The sequence below is a fragment of the Phacochoerus africanus genome, chromosome 8, assembly GCF_016906955.1.
Source record: "Phacochoerus africanus isolate WHEZ1 chromosome 8, ROS_Pafr_v1, whole genome shotgun sequence".
Classification (NCBI taxonomy): Eukaryota; Metazoa; Chordata; class Mammalia; order Artiodactyla; family Suidae; genus Phacochoerus; species Phacochoerus africanus.
Window position 1 is genome coordinate 103,624,475 of NC_062551.1, and position 19,078 is coordinate 103,643,552.

At 40.0% G+C, this 19,078-nt stretch overlaps 1 protein-coding gene and 1 pseudogene across 3 annotated transcripts in view; one reads left to right on the forward strand and one right to left on the reverse strand.

Moving 5' to 3' along the window:
- NDC80 (NDC80 kinetochore complex component) overlaps window positions 1-19,078 on the reverse strand; it is a 63,244-nt gene that overhangs the window by 33,752 nt on the left and 10,414 nt on the right. For all 3 annotated transcript variants that reach the window (XM_047793836.1, XM_047793837.1, XM_047793838.1), the window contains exon 7: window positions 2,187-2,276. In XM_047793836.1, coding sequence (XP_047649792.1) covers window positions 2,187-2,276 — 90 coding nt within the window. The remainder of the gene's footprint in view (window positions 1-2,186; window positions 2,277-19,078) is intronic.
- LOC125132178 (U2 small nuclear ribonucleoprotein B''-like) lies at window positions 3,314-5,135 on the forward strand (annotated as a pseudogene).

Below are 19,078 nucleotides of genomic sequence, written 5' to 3' on the forward strand. Positions count from 1 at the left end.
CAGCCACAGCCATGTGGGATCCGAGCCATGTCTGCAACCTACACCACAGCTCATGGCAACGCCAGATCCTTAGCCCACTGAACGAGGCCAGGGATTGAACCCAAAACCTCATGGTTACTAGTTGGGTTTGTTAATCACTGAGCCACGATGGGAACTCCTTTGATAACTTTTTAATTAAAATTAAAGTTAATTTTTAATTTTAAATTAAAAAAATGAAAAATAGCACTTTATAATTTCCAAAGTGCTTCTATATTGTCATCTGAAATAGTAGCTAAAATAGCAAGAATAACTTTTACTGGTTTAACTTTAGTTAGGATAAATATAAAGAAATTTACTATTTAATAATTTAGTAGGTGTTATAATTTTATTTGGGTGAAAACTGAGGTACAAATAAATCTTGTTCAGTACACATACTGCAACATGGGAGGAGAATTCTCATGGCTTTCTAGCTGATTCTCCAGCAGGGATCACTGATGGAGTAGTTAGAGGGGTATGGTATTCTTTATTTAAAAAAAAAAACAACCAAAAAACAGAATAGTACCATGCTGGTCAGTCAATATATCTTTGAACTATTTCTCATGTAGTAAGACAAGATGAGGATGAAGTTATTTCCACTTTTTTTTTTTTGTCTTTTTAGGGCCACACCGCAGAAAATGGAAGTTCCCAGGCTAGGGGTTGAATTGGAGCTACACCTGCTGGCCTACACCATAGCCACAGTAACTTGGGAGATGAGCTGCGTCTTCAACCTACACCACAGCTCATGGCAATGCCGGATCCCTGAACCACTGAGTGAGGCCAGGGACCGAACCTGCATCTTCATGGATTCTAGTAGGATTTGTTTCCGCTGTGCCACGAAGGGAACTTATTTCCACTTTCTTTTAATGACAAATACTCCAAAAGGTAAAGATCAGTATTAGAACAGACATTAATGTTTAATCTCAGTATTATAAATTTATTTATTGAAGTTGGTATTTGTTCCATTTGTATATATAAAATTTGTGTATTTTAGGAAATAGGGTGGGGTTAGTCACATAGTTTAGGCTTCAATAAAGTATAGTTTCAGGATCAATATAAACTATCTATTTACTTTTTTTTTTGTCTTTTGTCCTTTTTTTTAGGGCCACACCCGCAGCACATGGAGGTTCCCAGGCTAGGGGTCTAACTGGAGCTATAGCCACCGGCCTACCGCCAGAGCCACAGCAACGCCAGATCCGAGCCTCATCTGTGACCTATATCACAGCTCATGGCAATGCCGCATCCTTAGCCCACCGAGTGAGGCCAGGGATCAAACCTGCAAGTTCATGGTTCCTAGTCAGATTCGCTTCTGCTGCGCCACAAAGGGAACCCCTAAACTACTTATTTACTTTTATCTTGATCACTTTTGGAAGGGGCAACTCTAAGTGGCAATATGCCTAACTGAAAAGGCCAAAACAAAACAAAAACCCACATGCGATCTATTTTAAGACTCAGTCTTTTATACTTTGTGTCAATAAAACATGATATTAAAATAATGATGCCACTGGGGTTTAGGATGGAAATGCTATAAAATCGGGTCGTAATGATCATTGTACAACTATAAATGTAATAAAATTCACTGAGTAATTTTAAATAAATAAATAAATAAATAGGCATTATAATAGGATTGTTATAGGAATCCAAATTAGCCTGATTAAGAACTAAGCTTCTATATCCAATCACTTATGACAGAACATGATGGAAGAAAAAAGAATGTATGAGAAAAAGAATGTGTGTGTATATGTGTGTGTGTATGACTAGTCACTTTGTTGTACAGCAGAAATTGACAGAACACTGTAAATCAATTACACCTTAATAAGAATTTTTTTAAAAAGAACTAAAAAAAAAATGATGCCAGTATTGATGTCTTCATTCTAAAAGATAGAGAAAAACAAATATATCCATACATACAACAATAATATGTTATGACTTAATTTCAACTGCCTTGACTTTTTTACTTACTTAACATTTTCAAATGTGCCCAGTTAATTTTAGGAAACCACAGTGTGACTCTAAGAGTAAATCCATTGACTAATATTTTAAAAAGCAGTTTTAGAAGATTTTCAGGAAGGAAAAAGACATGTCCTACAAAAGAATATATTAATTTTAACAAAGACTCATTTAGTGAATAATATTAAGATAACTCTAATGTTCACGGTAATATAAGGTACCTTATTATGCATAATTCCATCTTCAGTTTCTTCTCCCCAAGGCTGTCCGTCATCAAATAAAGGTGAACTTTCTTTCATGGCAGTATGTAACTATTTAGTACACAAACAACATATTAAGTTGATTGAGTTTATAAGGAAAACACACAGCTTTCATATGTTGTCAAATTTGTTTTTTAGTGTCATTTTTAGAGGCATTTGCATTATTATTATTTTTGGGGTCTCTTTGTCTTTTTAGGGCCGTACCTGTAGCATATGGAGGTTCCCAGGCCAGGGGTCTGACTGGAGCTGTTGCTGCTGACCTACATCACAGCCACAGCAAGGCCAGATCTGAGCCACGTCTGCGACCTACACCACAGCTCACAGCAACGCTGGATCCTTAACCCACTGAGCAAGGCCAGGGATCAAACCTGCAACCTCATGGATGCTAGTCAGATTTGCTTCTGCTGCACCGTGACAGGAACTCTGAGGCATTTGCATTACTGTATGACTGAAAGTCTCTTGAAAGGTTATTCCTTTAAACCTTAAAATATAATCCTTTTGATATTTTAGTGACCACATTCCTTAGGATTAAAAAAGGATGGCTCCATATTTAGTTCTACAGAGAAAAATATGCTGACTTTTTACACTGCTATTAACCCACTGCAAACACGTACACGCATTTTAATAAAATTCTGAGAATCCCTCCCAAAATACCTGTCACATAAAAGGTGAATCAGTTATAATTAAAAAAAAAAAAAAAGAAAAAAGAAAAAAGAGGGAAAGAAATGGAGTTCCCAACATGGCTCAGCAGAAAATCCATGAGGAAGCAGGTTTGATCTCTGGCCTTGCTCAGTGAGTTAAGGATCCAATGTTGTGGGAGTTCCTGTCATGGCTCAGTGGTTAACGAACCCAACTAGTAACCATGAGGTTTCGGGTTCGATCCCTGGCCTTGCTCAGTGGGTTAAGGATTCGGCGTTGCTGTGAGCTGTGGTGTAGCTTACAGAGGCAGCTCAGATCCCGACTTGCTGTGGCTGTGGTATAGGCTGGCAGCTGTAGCTCCGATTCAACCCCTAGCCTGGGAACCTCCATATGCTGTGGATACGGCCCTTAAAAAACAAAAAAACAAAAAACAAACAACCAAAATTGATTTTGCCTTGAGACAGTTATAACGATTTCCATTTTATGGCAAACCAATGCGAATCCAGTATGCAAAAACAGATTCTGATATACTATCTAAAATGCGTGGTACTTTTGCTGACAAAAAAAAAAAAAAGAAAAAAGCCAAAACTGTGGAACAGATTGCAACCACCGTGAACAAGAAACCTGGTCAGGGCCCTTGCTGTACAGTAGGAAAAAAAAAAAAAAAAAAAGAAACCTGGTCAGGGAGCACCAAATTCAGCTAATACCCAAGGAACTGCAACACCAAATCCTCAGGTCCCTAATTATCCTCCAAATTATATTTTATTCCTTAATAATTTACCAGAAGAGACTAATGAGATGATGCTATCCATGCTGTTTAATCAGTTCCCTGGTTTTAAGGAAGTACGTTTGGTACCTGGGAGGCATGACATTGCTTTTGTTGAATTTGAAAACTATGGACAGGCTGGAGCTGCCAGGGATGCTTTACAGGGCTTTAAGATCACACCATCCCATGCCATGAAGATCACTTACACCAAAAATAACATTTGGGATAGTTGTCAGGACTTGGTATTTATGGTTTTTGTTTTGACAACGTTTGGTCAGGCCATTTTAATGGGGGGCGTGGGACGTGTATGTGAAATTTTTGTAAAGGATTTAAAAAATTACCTAGTCTTTGGTTAGCCTCAGTGAACTGTGAACTGCAAAGGCCTTAATTTTGCCCAATAAACATTTATTTGTAAAAAAAAAAAAATTATTTCTCTTTTATATGAACTTAATTTTGGTGCTCAAATATTCAGTGACTCCTTCTGAGTGTTTAAACATTCATTGTAGATTGAAATTTATAATATAAAATCCTTAGAAATACAAATGTTTAAGGTTGAAAGTGATAAAATAAATTATAGCAAAGCTTTCAGATGTTAATTAACAAGCTATAATTAACAAGCTAAAAGGAAAATGCCAAATTCTATGTTGGAACACTCGTTTTTATAACTTGTTTTAAAAATAGAGCCTTTCAAAAGTGAAAGAAAATTAAAACAAAAATGCTATGAAACATCAAGATACAAATGTATACTTAGCATAATGAACGTTAAGCCCTAAAAAAAGGACTATGCACTAGGAGTATAAAAAAGAATGTGGTTTCTGCTAAAAGTATTTCACTAATTTTTTTTGTCTTTTTAGGGCTGCACTTGCAGCAGATGGAGGTTCCCAGGCTAGGGGTGGAACTGGAGCTACAGCTGCAGGCTTGTGCCACAGCTGCAACAACATCAGATCCAAGCCGCATCTGCAACCTACACCACAGCTCACGGCAATGATGGATCCTTAACCCACCGAGTCAGGCTAGGGATTGAACCCTCAACCTCATGGTTCCTAGGTGGATTCATTTCTACTGTGCCATGATGGGAACTCCAGTATTTCACTAATTTTCTTATGCTAGTTCTCATATATAGGGTTACTGAGGGGGGATACTGTCCTTGGTCTAGAGTAGCTTGCCCTATCTGCCTCTTTCCTATTCCAAAAGCACTCATAAGACTTTCTTTCTAACTAAGGTGGATGCAGGCAAGCTCTATTAACTCATTCTTTATCTCTTCTTCCTCTGTCAAGCCCTCAGATGACAATCAGATTGAATGAAGTCTGAAAGACACGTACATCAGAGCCTAAGATAAGAACAGAATCTGCTACCTTGTCATCAGGGTAGACAGAGACAGAATTTCTATTGCGTTATCAAAGGTCCTTGTGAAAACTCTTGCTACTCTGCAAGATTCAATGAGAGCTTTGCACACGGACAGAGTCCCTGGGAACTATCAGAAAGACTCTCACTACAAGAACTGAAAGTCCTTCTGAGGAGATTTGGTTGAAATAGTTTCAACCTGCAATTGTATAGAGATAACCAGAATTATGGATTTGAGTAATCCTTTTTAATTTTTTTTTTTTTTTAGCCACTTTGATCATGAACCAAAAAACTAATCACAGAGCACTTGGAGTGTATACACCCTCCTACTCATGCTCTGGTAGAGAAGACAGGGTAACTTTGGCAAAACTCCCATCAAACTCTGTAATAAGGATGTGCTAAGCTCTGTTAGGAGGCATAATGAGAGTGAGGGAAGAAATAAAACTTCAACATTAACAAGCTGAATTCAGGAGTATAACAAAGGAATAGATAAAGAGGTTGTTAGGGAACCAGTACCATATCATATCAACAGATCATGAGAAAAATACAATGATCTCAATAGATTCTATAAAAGCATATGATAACCTTCAATAACCATTCATTATTATTATTATTTTTTGTCTTTTTAGGGCTGCACCCACAGCATATGGAGCTTCCCAGGCCAAAGGTCCAATTGGAGCTGTAGCTGCTGGCCTACACCACAGCTCACAGCAACGCTGGATCCTTAACCCACTGAGCAAGGTCTGGGATCGAACCTGCATCCTCATAGATGCTAGTCAGATTTGTTTCCGCTGAGCCATGATGGGAACTCCCTCAGTCATCATTCTTGATAAAAACTAGAAACAGGCAGATAAACTTGAACATGAAAAACACTTATCTTCTATCTGAAAATATCTTAACTAAATGACAAAACAAAATATTTTATTTGAAAATAGCGGTAGCAATGGAAATCAACCAGAACAGTAGTAATTAGCTAATTCAGTAAGGGTAATACATATAAAAAACTCTCTTATCAATAAGCTTAGAAATACAATGAAAAAAAAAGTTAAAAGACTGCACCACAGAAACAAAACACATGGAATTTACCTAATAGAAGTATGTTGCCTGATAAGAAAACTACAAAATTTTACTGAAGGAACAAAAGGGATATAAGTGACAGATTTATCATTTTCCCCAATGACAAGACTAAGTATTGTCAAGATGGTAATTTCTTCCCAACACATATAAAAACTCAATTCATTAACAATAAAAAACAATCACAAGATATATTTTGAGATTTGGAAAAAACAGAGTGAGGAAGAACAGCTTGGAAAATTGTGAAAAGCAATTGAGAATCTTCTACTATAGGAGTTCTCTGGTGGCTCAGCAGGTTAAAGATCCGGGGCTGTCACTGCTGTAGCTCAGGTTTGATCCATGGCCTGGGAACTTCTATATGCTGTGGGTGTGGCGAAAAAGGAAAAAAAAAAGTATCTTCTACATAAAATATATTAGAAAGGTATAAGAATTAGAATAGTTATGAGGTAGTGATAAAAAAGAGAGAACGTATGTTTAAGAACATACTGGTGACAATTCAAAAATGTGAATGGGGTGATGTCAAGATGGAGAAATAGGCCTTTCCCAGCTTCACTCCCCCTCACAAGAACAACTAACAACTAACTATTCATGGACAAAGCACTACAGTGAAAATCCTAGAACACAGAGGTGAGGCTGAAGCATGCCCTTATACCACAAATAGTGAGACAGACCACACTAGAAGGGTAAGGGGAGGGGCTACACATTGACTGTGCTGCCCCTCCCCTGGGCTGGTACAGCATGAACCATGAACCGACAGGTCTCCCCCAGCCTTCAATTCCTCTGGTAGAAAAGAAAGCACTGTGGGTTGCTTCCTGGGAGGATCTGTGGGGCTTGTGATGGAGACACAGGAGGGGCTTGCGGCAACCAGTGCTTGGATCTTGGCCAGCTGAGTTCCTAACTGCATCCCCCAAGTAGTTGTCCCAAACAGTGGCTTTGCTCATCTGCAGAGCCAAGTCGGTGGCACAGTCTGAGCAGGAAATATGGTAGGGACCTCAAACAATGAGCCTTGCTGGCCTAGGCAGAGGAGTTAATTCACAGTCCCACCCACTGCTGAGTATAGCTCTTAGCCCCATCTGACAAGAAGGCCTGGCTGGAACACTTGAGAAGCTGTTTAGCTCAGAAATATTAGAGTGAAGAGCCTGTGAGGTAGAGCTAATGGGCCACAGAGCACAGCCAGAGGCCCCATTTAGACAGGAAACTTGGGGAGTGGGTCAGCTTGAGTCAGGACCACAAACTCAGAGCTTTGGTGGCCCTGGAGCTATTCTCTTGCTTTCCCCAAACAAGGGAGCTAATTCACAGCCCCATACACTTCGGAGTTTAGTTCCTGGCTCTGCCCCGCCAGGAATTCTGGTCGGAGCCCTTGAAAAACTGCTTGACCCAACAGAATGTGAGCAGAGAGCCAAGCCAGTGACCCCATGTAGTCAGTCTGCCTGATTAGGTCCCCGATAATTTTGCTAGTCTTGGGGCCAATCTATAGCCTCAATTGGCCAGGGAAATTCATTTACACCTCTTCCCAAAGCTGAATACAGCTGCCAGCACCTCCAGGAAACCTAACTGGACCTCCAGGAATCCAGGTAATCCATTCTCAACTCCAATTAAAAGGGTACTTGAGCAGGGAACCTGGCCAGTGCCCCTACCATCTTCACAGCTAGGATGGTGGCCTGTCAGGTCAGGGAACTTGATGCATAGTGCTGCCTAATCTGATCTCCAAACAAGAGCCTCGCCAGCCTTGGAGCAGATATGGGGCCTCTCCTAGCCAGGGAAACTAAGTTGTATCTCTGCCCACTGTTGTTGACAGCCATCAGCCTGTCCAACCAGGGAACCAAAGCAGAGCACACGGGAAACTGAAAAACTCACAAATACAAGGAAATCAAATATCATTTTCCTGAGCAATCAGTGGATCAAAGAAGAAAGGAGAAATAATATACCAAAACTTATGGGATGTAGCAAAAGCAGTTTTATAAGCTTATAGCCATAAACACATGCATCAAGAAAATTGAAACAGCCCAAATAAACAACCCAACTTTACACCTCAAGGAATGAGAAAAGGACCAAACTAAGCCCAAAGTTAGCTGAAGGAAGGAAATAAAATAAAGATTAAAATAGAAACAAAGGAAATGGGGGACAGGAAAACAATAGAAAAGATTTAAAAGAACGGGGAAACTTTTGGCTAGACTAACTGAAGAAAAAAAGAGAAAGGGCCCAAATCAACAAAATTATAAATAAGACATTAAAATCGAAACACAAAGGATCATAACAAGCTACTATGAACAATGATATGAGAACAAACTGGACAACCTAGAAGAAAAAGGTAAATTCTTAGAAACATACAACCTAGCAAGACTGAAACAGATAGAAATAGAAAATTTGAACAGACCAACAAAGCACTTTAAAAAAATCATTCCACATGATTAAGCGGGATTTATTGTAGGAGGCAAAGATGTCAATACATGCAAATCAATAACTGTTATACATCCCATTAACAGAATAAAGAAAAAAACATGATAATAGAGAAAATGCGTTTGACAAAATTCAACATCCCTTCAAAATAAAAACTCTCAAACTGTGTGTAGATGAAATGTATCTCTACATAATTAAGCCCATATATGACAAGACCGCAGCTAACATTATACTCAAAGGTGAAAAGCTGAAAGCTGTTATGCTACATTCAGGAACAAGATAAGGATGCCTACTGTTGACATAGTACTGGAAGTCCTAGCCAGAGTAATTACAGAAGACAAAGAAATAAAAGGCATCAGAATCAGAATGGAAGAAGTAAAATTATCTCTATTTGCAGATGACATGGTTTTATAGAGAAAATCCTAAAGACACCTCAAAAAAAAAACCCTGTTAAGATCTAATCAACAAATTCAGGAAAGTCGCAAGATACAAAATTAAAATACAAAAACCAGTGGCATTTCTATATACTAATGACAAATTATCTGAAAAAGAAAAAAGGAAAACGCTATCATTTACAATAGTATCAAAGCAATAAAATACTTAGGAGTAAATTTAACCAAGGAGGTGAAAGATATCTCACTGAAAAGTATAGGACATTGATGAAAGAAACTGAAGACACAAATAAAGGGAAAGATATTACATGTTTATGGCTTGGAAGAACTGATATTGTTGAAATGTCCATACTACCCCAAACTATCTATAGCTTAAACATGTATATATTTAACCAGAGTAGAGAAAACAATTCTAAAATTTATATGGGACCACAGAAGACACAAGTAGCCACAGAATCCCAATAAAGAACAAAAAAGTAGGAGGCAACACAGTTCCTAAATTTAAGCTGTATTATAAAGATACAGAATCAAAAGAGTTACGGTACTAGTATAAAAACAGACACATAGATGGATGGAATAGAACGGAGAGCCTCAAAATAAATCTATGCAGGAGAGAGGACAAGATGGCGGAGGAGTAGGGGGACATGCTCGCCCTCTCCCACAAACACAACAAAAAAAAAGCACATCTACAGAATAAATGACTCGCACAGAACAGCAACCAATCGCTGGCAGAAGAACCTAAACTCCAATAACGGCAAGAAGTTCGTGACATTACGGGGCAGAACGGGAGAAAAGAGGAGAGTGAGAGAAGGTGAATCCGAGCGGGACGGGCGCTCCCGAAAGGCAACGGCGGAGGAGAAAGGGATCGCGCACCCTGGAAAGTCACCTACACGGGGGAAAGATCAAACGAACCGGAGGAATCTCCAGATGCAGAGAAGAGTGTAGCAGTAAGTTGGAGTACGGAAAAGCCGATCAAGAACCGAACAGACCATCTGAACTACGGGCACAGTCACCAAAAATTGAGACGCCGGGGTGGAGGCTGGGCACCGAGTCCTCGTCTCCAGAGGTTAGTCCCCGGGAAAGGGCCGGGGGGCGCCTGGGTGGGGGCTGGGCACCGAGACCTAGGCTCCAGAGGATAGTCCCCGGGCTGGGGGGGCTGGGCAGAGCGGAACCTGCTTGGGAGGTCTAGAAACCACTTGACGGGGCAGAGACTGCCTGGGAGACTAGAAAACAAAGCTGACGCAGAGGAAGGGAGCAATACTCTAGGGGCAGGGAAGTGGAAAGCCGCATCAGAGGGAACCTGGGAAAAGAGCCTGGTCTGCGCCCGTGCTAGGGAGGGGAGAGAAGAGGGGTGGGTCCCCATAGAATACTCCCCACGCCACAGCAAGCTTACAGGCCTGCTAGCTAGCTGAAAGCTGTGCTTCCCAGTGCATCCCCTCCCCCCACCCCCGCCACCCTCTACGCTCTCGCCGAACCTGGGGCTGCCTGTCATCCAGGAGGGATGGCCCCAACAATTGCCTGAAGCCTACCACCGCAGGGGCTGTCCCTGCACAGGCCTGCTTGCCCTTTGGAGGGGCTACACTTCCGCAGAGAAGCACCAAACACCACCAGCCCCTGAGAAAAGGCCTGCAGCCCAGAAAAGCTAGAACAAGCCTAGCCAGGCAGTGAATAGATCTGCCTAATTCCCGGGCAGTTTTTCTGAGTCGGGCTGCCCAGGGGAGGAGCCTCTTGGGTTTCCAACTGCCCTGTTACCCGCCCCAGCCCCCAGGGGGTGCCCTAGTGGATCAGCTGCATAGGACTGCCAGCTCCAGGCAGGACCCCCTGCAGCCCAGAAAAGCTGCAACAAGCTCGGCCGAGCCAAGAAAAGATCTCAGACGGTCTTTCTGAGTTGGGCTGCCCCGGGGAGGAGCCTCTTCGGTTTCCAATGGCCCTGCTACCCACCCAAGCCCCCAGGGGGTGCCCTAGTGGATCAGCTGTATAGGACTGCCAGCTCCAGGCAGGACCCCCTACAGCCCAGAAAAGCTGCAACAAGCCTGGCCAAGCCTGGAAAAGATCTCAGACGGTCTTTCTGAGTCGCGCTGCCCTGGGGAGGAGCCTCTTGGGTTTCCAGTGGCCCTGCTACCCGCCCAAGCCCCTAGGGGGTGCCCCACTCCCACGGAATAGCTGCTCAGCACCACCAGCCCCCTAGAAGAGCCCCTGCAGCCCAGAAAAGCTGCAACAAGCTTGGCCAGACTGTGAAAAGATCTGCCTACATTCTCAGGCCAGCCTTCTGAGTTGGGCTGCCCTAGGGAAGAGCCTCTTAGGTTCTCAGTGACCCAGATAGCTGCTCCAGCCCCCAGGGGGTGCTGCACTCCTGAGGAACAGCTGCCCAACACCGCCAACCCCCTGCAAGAGCCCCACAGCCCAAAAACACCAGAGCAAGATCTGCATGACCTAGTGAAATCTGCTACCATCGTGGTGTGGACCTCCCAGTCCTGTCTGCCCTCAGGAAGTCCTCCTTTGCTTCAAAGAAACACTGTTAGCCCCATCAACACTCCAGAAAAGCCACACTGCCTCAAAAGAGATTGACCAACAACGCCAGCCCTCAGGAAATATTCCACGGCAGTGACAAGGCAAACACTGCCCGATAACGGAGAGTACAACTCCCTCAGGAGAAAGAAAACAACAAGCAAGATGAAGAAGCTGAGAAACCACCCCCAGTCAAACCAACAGGAGAACTCACCTAAAACAGTCAACAATGAAACAGATCTCTGCAGTCAGACAGACCTGGAGTTCAAAAGAGAAATAGTGAAAATACTGAAGGAATTAAGTTAAGATATGAACAGTAATGCAGATACCCTCAGAAAGGAACTAGAAAATATAAGGAGGAGCCAAGAAAAACTAGAACATTCATTTGCAGAGATGCAAACTGAACTAAGGACAGTAAAAACCAGAATGAATAATGCAGAAGAACGAATCAGTGATATGGAAGATAGAATAATGGAAATCACTAAATCCGGTCAGCAGACAGAAAACCGAATCCAAAAACTGGAAAGCAATATAAGAGACCTATGGGATAACATAAAGCGGGCCAATCTTCGCATAATAGGAATTCCAGAAGGAGTAGAAAAGGATAAGGGGATGGAAAATATATTTGAAGAAATTATCGCTGGAAACTTCCCAAATCTAAAGGATGCTGGGTTCAAGATACAAGAAGCACAGAGGGCCCCAAACAAACTGAACCCAAATAGACCCACAGCAAGACACATCATAATAAAAATGGCAAAAGTTAGTGATAAAGAGAGGATCCTAAAGGCAGCAAGAGAAAAACAGAATGTTACCTACAAGGGAACCCCCATAAGAATATTAGCTGACTTCTCTACAGAAACACTACAGGCCAGGAGGGAATGGCAAGAGATATTTAAAGGGCTCAAAGGAAAAAATATGCAACCTAGAATACTCTATCCAGCAAGAATATCATTTAAAATAGAAGGGGAAATAAAAATTTTTTCCAACAAACAAAAACTTAAAGAATACTGCAACACAAAACCCAGGTTAAAGGAAATATTGAAAGGGCTTCTCTAAACCAAAAAGAAAGGAAGGAAAGGGAAGAAAAAAGAAAAGAAAAAAAAAAAAGAAGAGGAAGAACTAGGACTGAGGAAACCGCAATCAGAGAGCAGTCACTCAAATAAGCCAGCATACAGATTTAATCATGAACAGGCCTCAAACAAAATAAAATTAAAAAGAAAAAAATAAAAAAGAGTCAACAAAACCATAAAATGTGGGCAAGGGATGTTAGGAAGTAAATAACCCTTTTTGTTTGTTTGTATGTTTCTCTTCTTAATTTTAATATAGTAATGAAGTGTTTGAACTTACAGGACCATCAGGCTAAAACACACAGTTATAGGAAGGGGTTAGCATACTTAAAAAACAGGGCAACCACAAGCCAAAACCAAATATTGCATTTGCAAAAAATGAAAAAAAAAACCACTCAAGCAGATAATAACAGGAGACCATCCAACCAAAAAAAAAGGAAGAATGGAGAACCATAGAATCAACTGGAACACGAAGTTCAAATGGCAATAAATAAACATCTATCAATTATCACCTTAAATGTCAATGGACTGAATGCCCCAATCAAAAGACACAGAGTGGCTGAGTGGATAAAAAGGCAAAAACCTTCAATATGCTGCCTACAAGAAACTCACCTTAGGACAAAAGATACATATAGATTGAAAGTGAAAGGGTGGGGAAAAATATTTCACGCCAATAGACATGACAGAAAAGCAGGAGTCGAAACGCTCATATCAGACAAAATAGACTTTAAAACAAAAGACATAAAGAAAGACAAAGAAGGACACTACTTAATGATTAAGGGATCCATCCAAGGAGAGGATGTTACTATTGTCAACATATATGCCCCAAATACAGGAGCACCCAGGTACATACAACAAATATTAACAGACATAAAGGGAGATATTGATGAGAATACAATCATAGTAGGAGACCTTAATACCCCCCTCACATCAATGGACAGATCCTCTAGACAGAAAGCCAATAAAGCAACAGAGAGCCTAAAGGAAACAATAGAAAAGTTAGACTTCATTGATATCTTCAGGACACTACATCCAAAAAAAGCAGAATACACATGCTTCTCAAATGCTCATGGAACAGTCTCAAGAATCGACCACATATTGGGACACAAAGCTAATCTCAATAAATTTAGGAGCATAGAAATTATCTCAAGTATCTTCTCTGACCACAACGCCATGAAATTAGAAATCAACCATGGGAAAAGGAAAGAGAAAAAACCTACTGCATGGAGACTAAACAACATGCTACTAAAAAACCAATGGGTCAATGAGGAAATCAAGAAGGAAATTAAAAACTACCTTGAAACAAATGATAATGAAGACACAACCGCTCAAAATCTATGGGATGCTGCGAAAGCAGTGCTCAGAGGGAAATTTATAGCAATACAGGCCTTTCTCAAAAAAGAAGAAAGATCCCAAATTGACAACTTAACCCGCCACCTAAATGAATTAGAAAAAGAAGAACAAAAAAGTCCTAAAGTCAGCAGAAGGAAGGAAAGTATAAAGATCAAAGAAGAAATCAATAAAGTAGAGACTCAAAAAACAATAGAGAAAATTAATAAAACCAAGAGCTGGTTCTTTGAAAAGGTGAACAAAATTGACAAACCCCTGGCCAGACTCACTAAAAAGAGGAGAGAAAGAACCCAAATAACCAAAATTATAAATGAAAAAGGAGAAATCACAACGGATACAGCAGAAATACAAAAAACCATAAGAGAATACTATGAACAACTATACGGCAACAAGTTTGACAATCTGGAAGAAATGGACAATTTTCTAGAATCTTACAGCCTGCCAAAACTGAATCAAGTAGAAACAGACCAAATGAACAGACCAATCACTAGAAATGAAATTGAAGAGGTCATAAAATCACTCCCTACAAATAAAAGTCCAGGACCAGATGGCTTCACAGGTGAATTTTATCAAACATATAAAGAGGAACTGGTGCCCATCCTCCTTAAACTCTTTCAAAAGGTTGAAGAAGAAGGAAAACTCCCAAAGACCTTCTATGATGCCACCATCACCCTCATTCCAAAACCAGACAGAGATACCACCAAAAAAGAAAACTATCGCCCAATATCATTGATGAATATAGATGCAAAAATTCTCAACAAAATCTTAGCCAACCGAATCCAACAACATATCAAAAAAATTATACACCATGACCAGGTTGGGTTCATCCCAGGTTCACAAGGATGGTTCAACATACGCAAATCAATCAGCATCGTACACCACATTAACAAAACAAAAGTAAAAAATCATATGATCATCTCAATAGATGCAGAAAAAGCATTTGACAAAGTCCAACATCCATTCATGATCAAGACCCTCGCCAAAGTGGGTATAGAGGGAACATTCCTGAACATAATCAAAGCCATTTATGATAAACCCACAGCAAATATAATCCTCAATGGGGAAAAACTGAAAGCCTTCTCACTCAAATCTGGAACAAGACAGGGATGCCCACTCTTACCACTGCTCTTCAACATCGTTTTGGAAGTCCTAGCCACAGCAATTAGACAAACAAAAAAAATAAAAGGCATCCATATAGGAAGAGAAGAGATAAAACTGTCACTGTATGCAGATGACATGATACTATACATAGAAAACCCTAAGGACTCAACCCCAAAACTACTTGAACTGATTCATAAATTCAGCAAAGTAGCAGGATATAAGATTAACATTCAGAAGTCAGTTGCATTTCTGTATACCAGCAATGAACTATTAGAAAAGGAATACAAAGATATAATACCTTTTAAAATTGCACCTCACAAAATCAAATACCTCGGAATACACCTGACCAAGGAGGTAAAGGACCTATATGCCGAGAACTATAAAACTTTAATCAAAGAAATCAAAGAAGATGGAAAGAAATGGAAAGATATTCCATGTTCCTGGATTGGGAAAATCAATATTGTAAAAATGGCCATACTACCCAAAGCAATCTACAGATTCAATGCAATCCCTATCAGATTACCCAGGACATTTTTCACAGCACTAGAACAAACAATCCAAACATTTATATGGAACCACAAAAGACCCAGAATCACCAAAGCAATCCTGAGAAACAAAAACCAAGCAGGAGGCATAACTCTCCCAGACTTCAAGAAATACTACAAAGCCACAGTCATCAAAACAGTGTGGTACTGGTATCAAAACAGACAGACAGACCAATGGAACAGAATAGAGAACCCGGAAATAAACCCTGACACCTATGGTCAATTCATCTTGGACAAGGGAAGCAAGAACATAAAATGGGAAAAAGAAAGTCTATTCAGCAAGCATTGCTGGGAAACCTGGACAGCTGCATGCAAAGCAAAGAAACTAGAACACACCCTTACACCATGAATAAAAATAAGCTCAAAATGGCTGAAAGACTTAAATATACGACAGGACACCATCAAACTCCTAGAAGAGAACATAGGCAAAACACTCTCTGACATCAACCTCATGAATATTTTCTCAGGTCAGTCTCCCAAAGCGATTGAAATTAGAGCAAAAATAAACCCATGGGACCTCATCAAACTGAAAAGCTTTTGCCCAGCAAAGGAAACCAAAAAGAAACCAAAAACACAACTTACAGAATGGGAGAAAAGAGTTTCAAATGATGCAACCGACAAGGGCTTAATCTCTAGAATATATAAGCAACTTATACAACTCAACAGCAAAAAAGCCAATCAATCAATGGAAAAATGGGCAAAAGACCTGAAGAGACATTTCTCCAAGGAAGATATACAGATGGCCAACAAACACATGAAAAAATGCTTAACATCGCTGATTATAAGAGAAATGCAAATCAAAACTACCATGAGATATCACCTCACACCAGTCAGAATGGCCATCATTAATAAATCCACAAATAACAAGTGCTGGAGGGGGTGTGGAGAAAAGGGAACCCTCCTACACTGTTGGTGGGAATGTAAACTGGTACAGCCACTATGGAGAACAGTTTGGAGATACCTTAGAAATCTATACATAGAACTTCCATATGACCCCACAATCCCACTCTTGGGCATCTATCCGGACAAAACTCTACTTAAAAGAGACACGTGCACCCGCATGTTCATTGCAGCACTATTCACAATAGCCAAGACATGGAAACAACCCAAATGTCCATCGACAGATGATTGGATTCCAAAGACGTGGTATATATACACAATGGAATACTACTACTCAGCCATAAAAAAGAATGACATAATGCCATTTGCAGCAACATGGATGGAGCTAGAGAATCTCATACTGAGTGAAATGAGCCAGAAAGACAAAGACAAATACCATATGATATCACTTATAACTGGAATCTAATATCCAGCACAAATGAACATCTCCACAGAAAAGAAAATCATGGACTTGGAGAAGAGACTTGTGGCTGCCTGATGGGAGGGGGAGGGAGTGGGAGGGATCGGGAGTTTGGGCTTATCAGACACAACTTAGAATAGATTTACAAGGAGATCCTGCTGAATAGCACTGAGAACTTTGTCTAGATACTCATGTTGCAACAGAAGAAAGGCTGGGGGAAAAATGTAATTGTAATGTATAACCTGACCCCCTTGCTGTACAGTGGAGGAAAAAAAAAAAATCCATGCATATATAGTCAACCAATATGTGACAAGCGAGTCAAGAATACTTAATAGTAAAAAGTCTCACCAATAAATGGTGCTAGGAAAATTGGATATTCACATTAAGAGAATGAAACTAGCCACCTTTCTTACACCACTCACAAAAGTTAACTTGAATTGGATTTGACTTAACTATAAGACTTGAAACCATAAAACTAGAAGAAAACGTAGGCATTAAGCTCCCTGACACTGGCAATGATTTTTTGGATTTGAGAGCAAAAGCAAAGTCAACAAAAGCAAAAATAAAGTGGGGCTACATTAAACTAAAAGATTTCTGCAGAGCAAAAATGATCAACAAAATGAAAGGGTAACCTATGGAATGTGAGAAAATATTTGCAAATCATTTAACTGATAAGGTGTTAACAACCAAAATACATAAATAAGTTATATATCAATAGCAAAGAAATAATGATATTTAAAAAAAATGGGTGAAAGACCCTAATAGATATTTTCCCAAAGATACTCAAATGGCCAGCAGGTACTCAACAACACAAATCATCAGGGAAATGCAAATCAAAACCACAGTGGAAACTTCATGTCTGTGAGAATGGCTTCCATCAAAAAGACAAAAGATAAACACAGGCAAGGATGTGGAGAAAAGGGAACTCTTGTACACTTTTGGTATAATTCTAAGTTGATACAACCACCTTAGAAAACACTGGTTTCCAAGGAGGTTCCTGAAGAAAGTAAAAACAGAATTGCTATATGATCCAGCAAATCCACTTCCAGATATATACGTGAAGGAAACAAAATCACTTTGCTGAAGAGAAAACTGCAAACATATGTTCAAAGCAGCATTATTTACAATAGCCAAAACATGGAAGCAACCTAAGCACCCAGAGACAGATAAATGGATTAAAAAAATGTGGTATATGTGTATATATACACACAATGGAATATTATTCAACCATAAAGAGAAAGAAATCCTGCCATTTTTGACAACATGGATGGACCTTGGGGGCAGTACTCTGAGGGAAATAAGTCAGACAAAGACAAATATTATATAATCTCACATATAGGTGGAGTTTTGAAAAACAAAACAACAAAAAGAGATCATATTTGTGGTTACAGAGGCAGGAAGTTGGGAGTGGGAGAACTGGATAGAGGTTGAAAGGTACGCACTTAAAGCTATAAGGAAAATAAGACCTGGGAATGTAATGTGCAACATGATGTCCATAGAGCAAACACTCCCGTTTGATACAGTTTAAAGTCGCTCGGAAAGTAAATTCTAAAAGATCTCATCATGAGAAAAAAAGCTATTTCTTTTCCCTTTGTTTTCTTGGCATCTATATGAGATGATAGATGTTAATTAAAGTTATTACGACAATCATTTTACAATACCTGTAAGCCAAGTCATTATGTTGCATACCATAAATTTACAGTTCTGTATGTTAATTATATCTCAACAAAATTAAAGAAAAATTCCAAAAAAAACCCCCAAAAACAAAAACAGGAGAAGAGATGGGTTATTTAATAAAAAATATTGACAGTGTCATCACTACAGTGGCTTTGGGTTGCTGCTGTGGTGTGGGCTTGATCTCTGGTTGATACTGTGGGTGTAGCCAAAAAAAAAAAAATAAAATGTACTGAGAAATTGAGTCACTGAAAATAGAAATTTCCTTTTCTTTAAAGTTAAAATAAATTGTAGATGGTTTAAAGTTTAAAAACTATACAAAGAAGCCATAAAAATACTAGGCAAAAAAGTGGAACACTTTTTTAAAGACATTGGAGTAAAGGAGACCATCCCAAATGTGGCTAATTTTCTATGATTCTATTAAGAATAAGAAACCTATGTACAGAGTTCCTGTCATGGCTCAGTGGTTAACGAATCTGACTGGGAACCATGAGGTTTCAGGTTCGATCCCTGGCCTCGCTCAGTGGGTTGTGGATCCGGCATTGCCGTGAGCTGTGGTGTAGGTCACAGACTCGGCTTGGATCTGGTGTTGCTGTGGCTCTGGCAAAGGCTGGTGGCTACAGCTCCAATTCAACCCCTAGCCTGGGAACCTCCATATGCCGTGGGATTGCCCTAGCAAAAAGACAAAAAAAA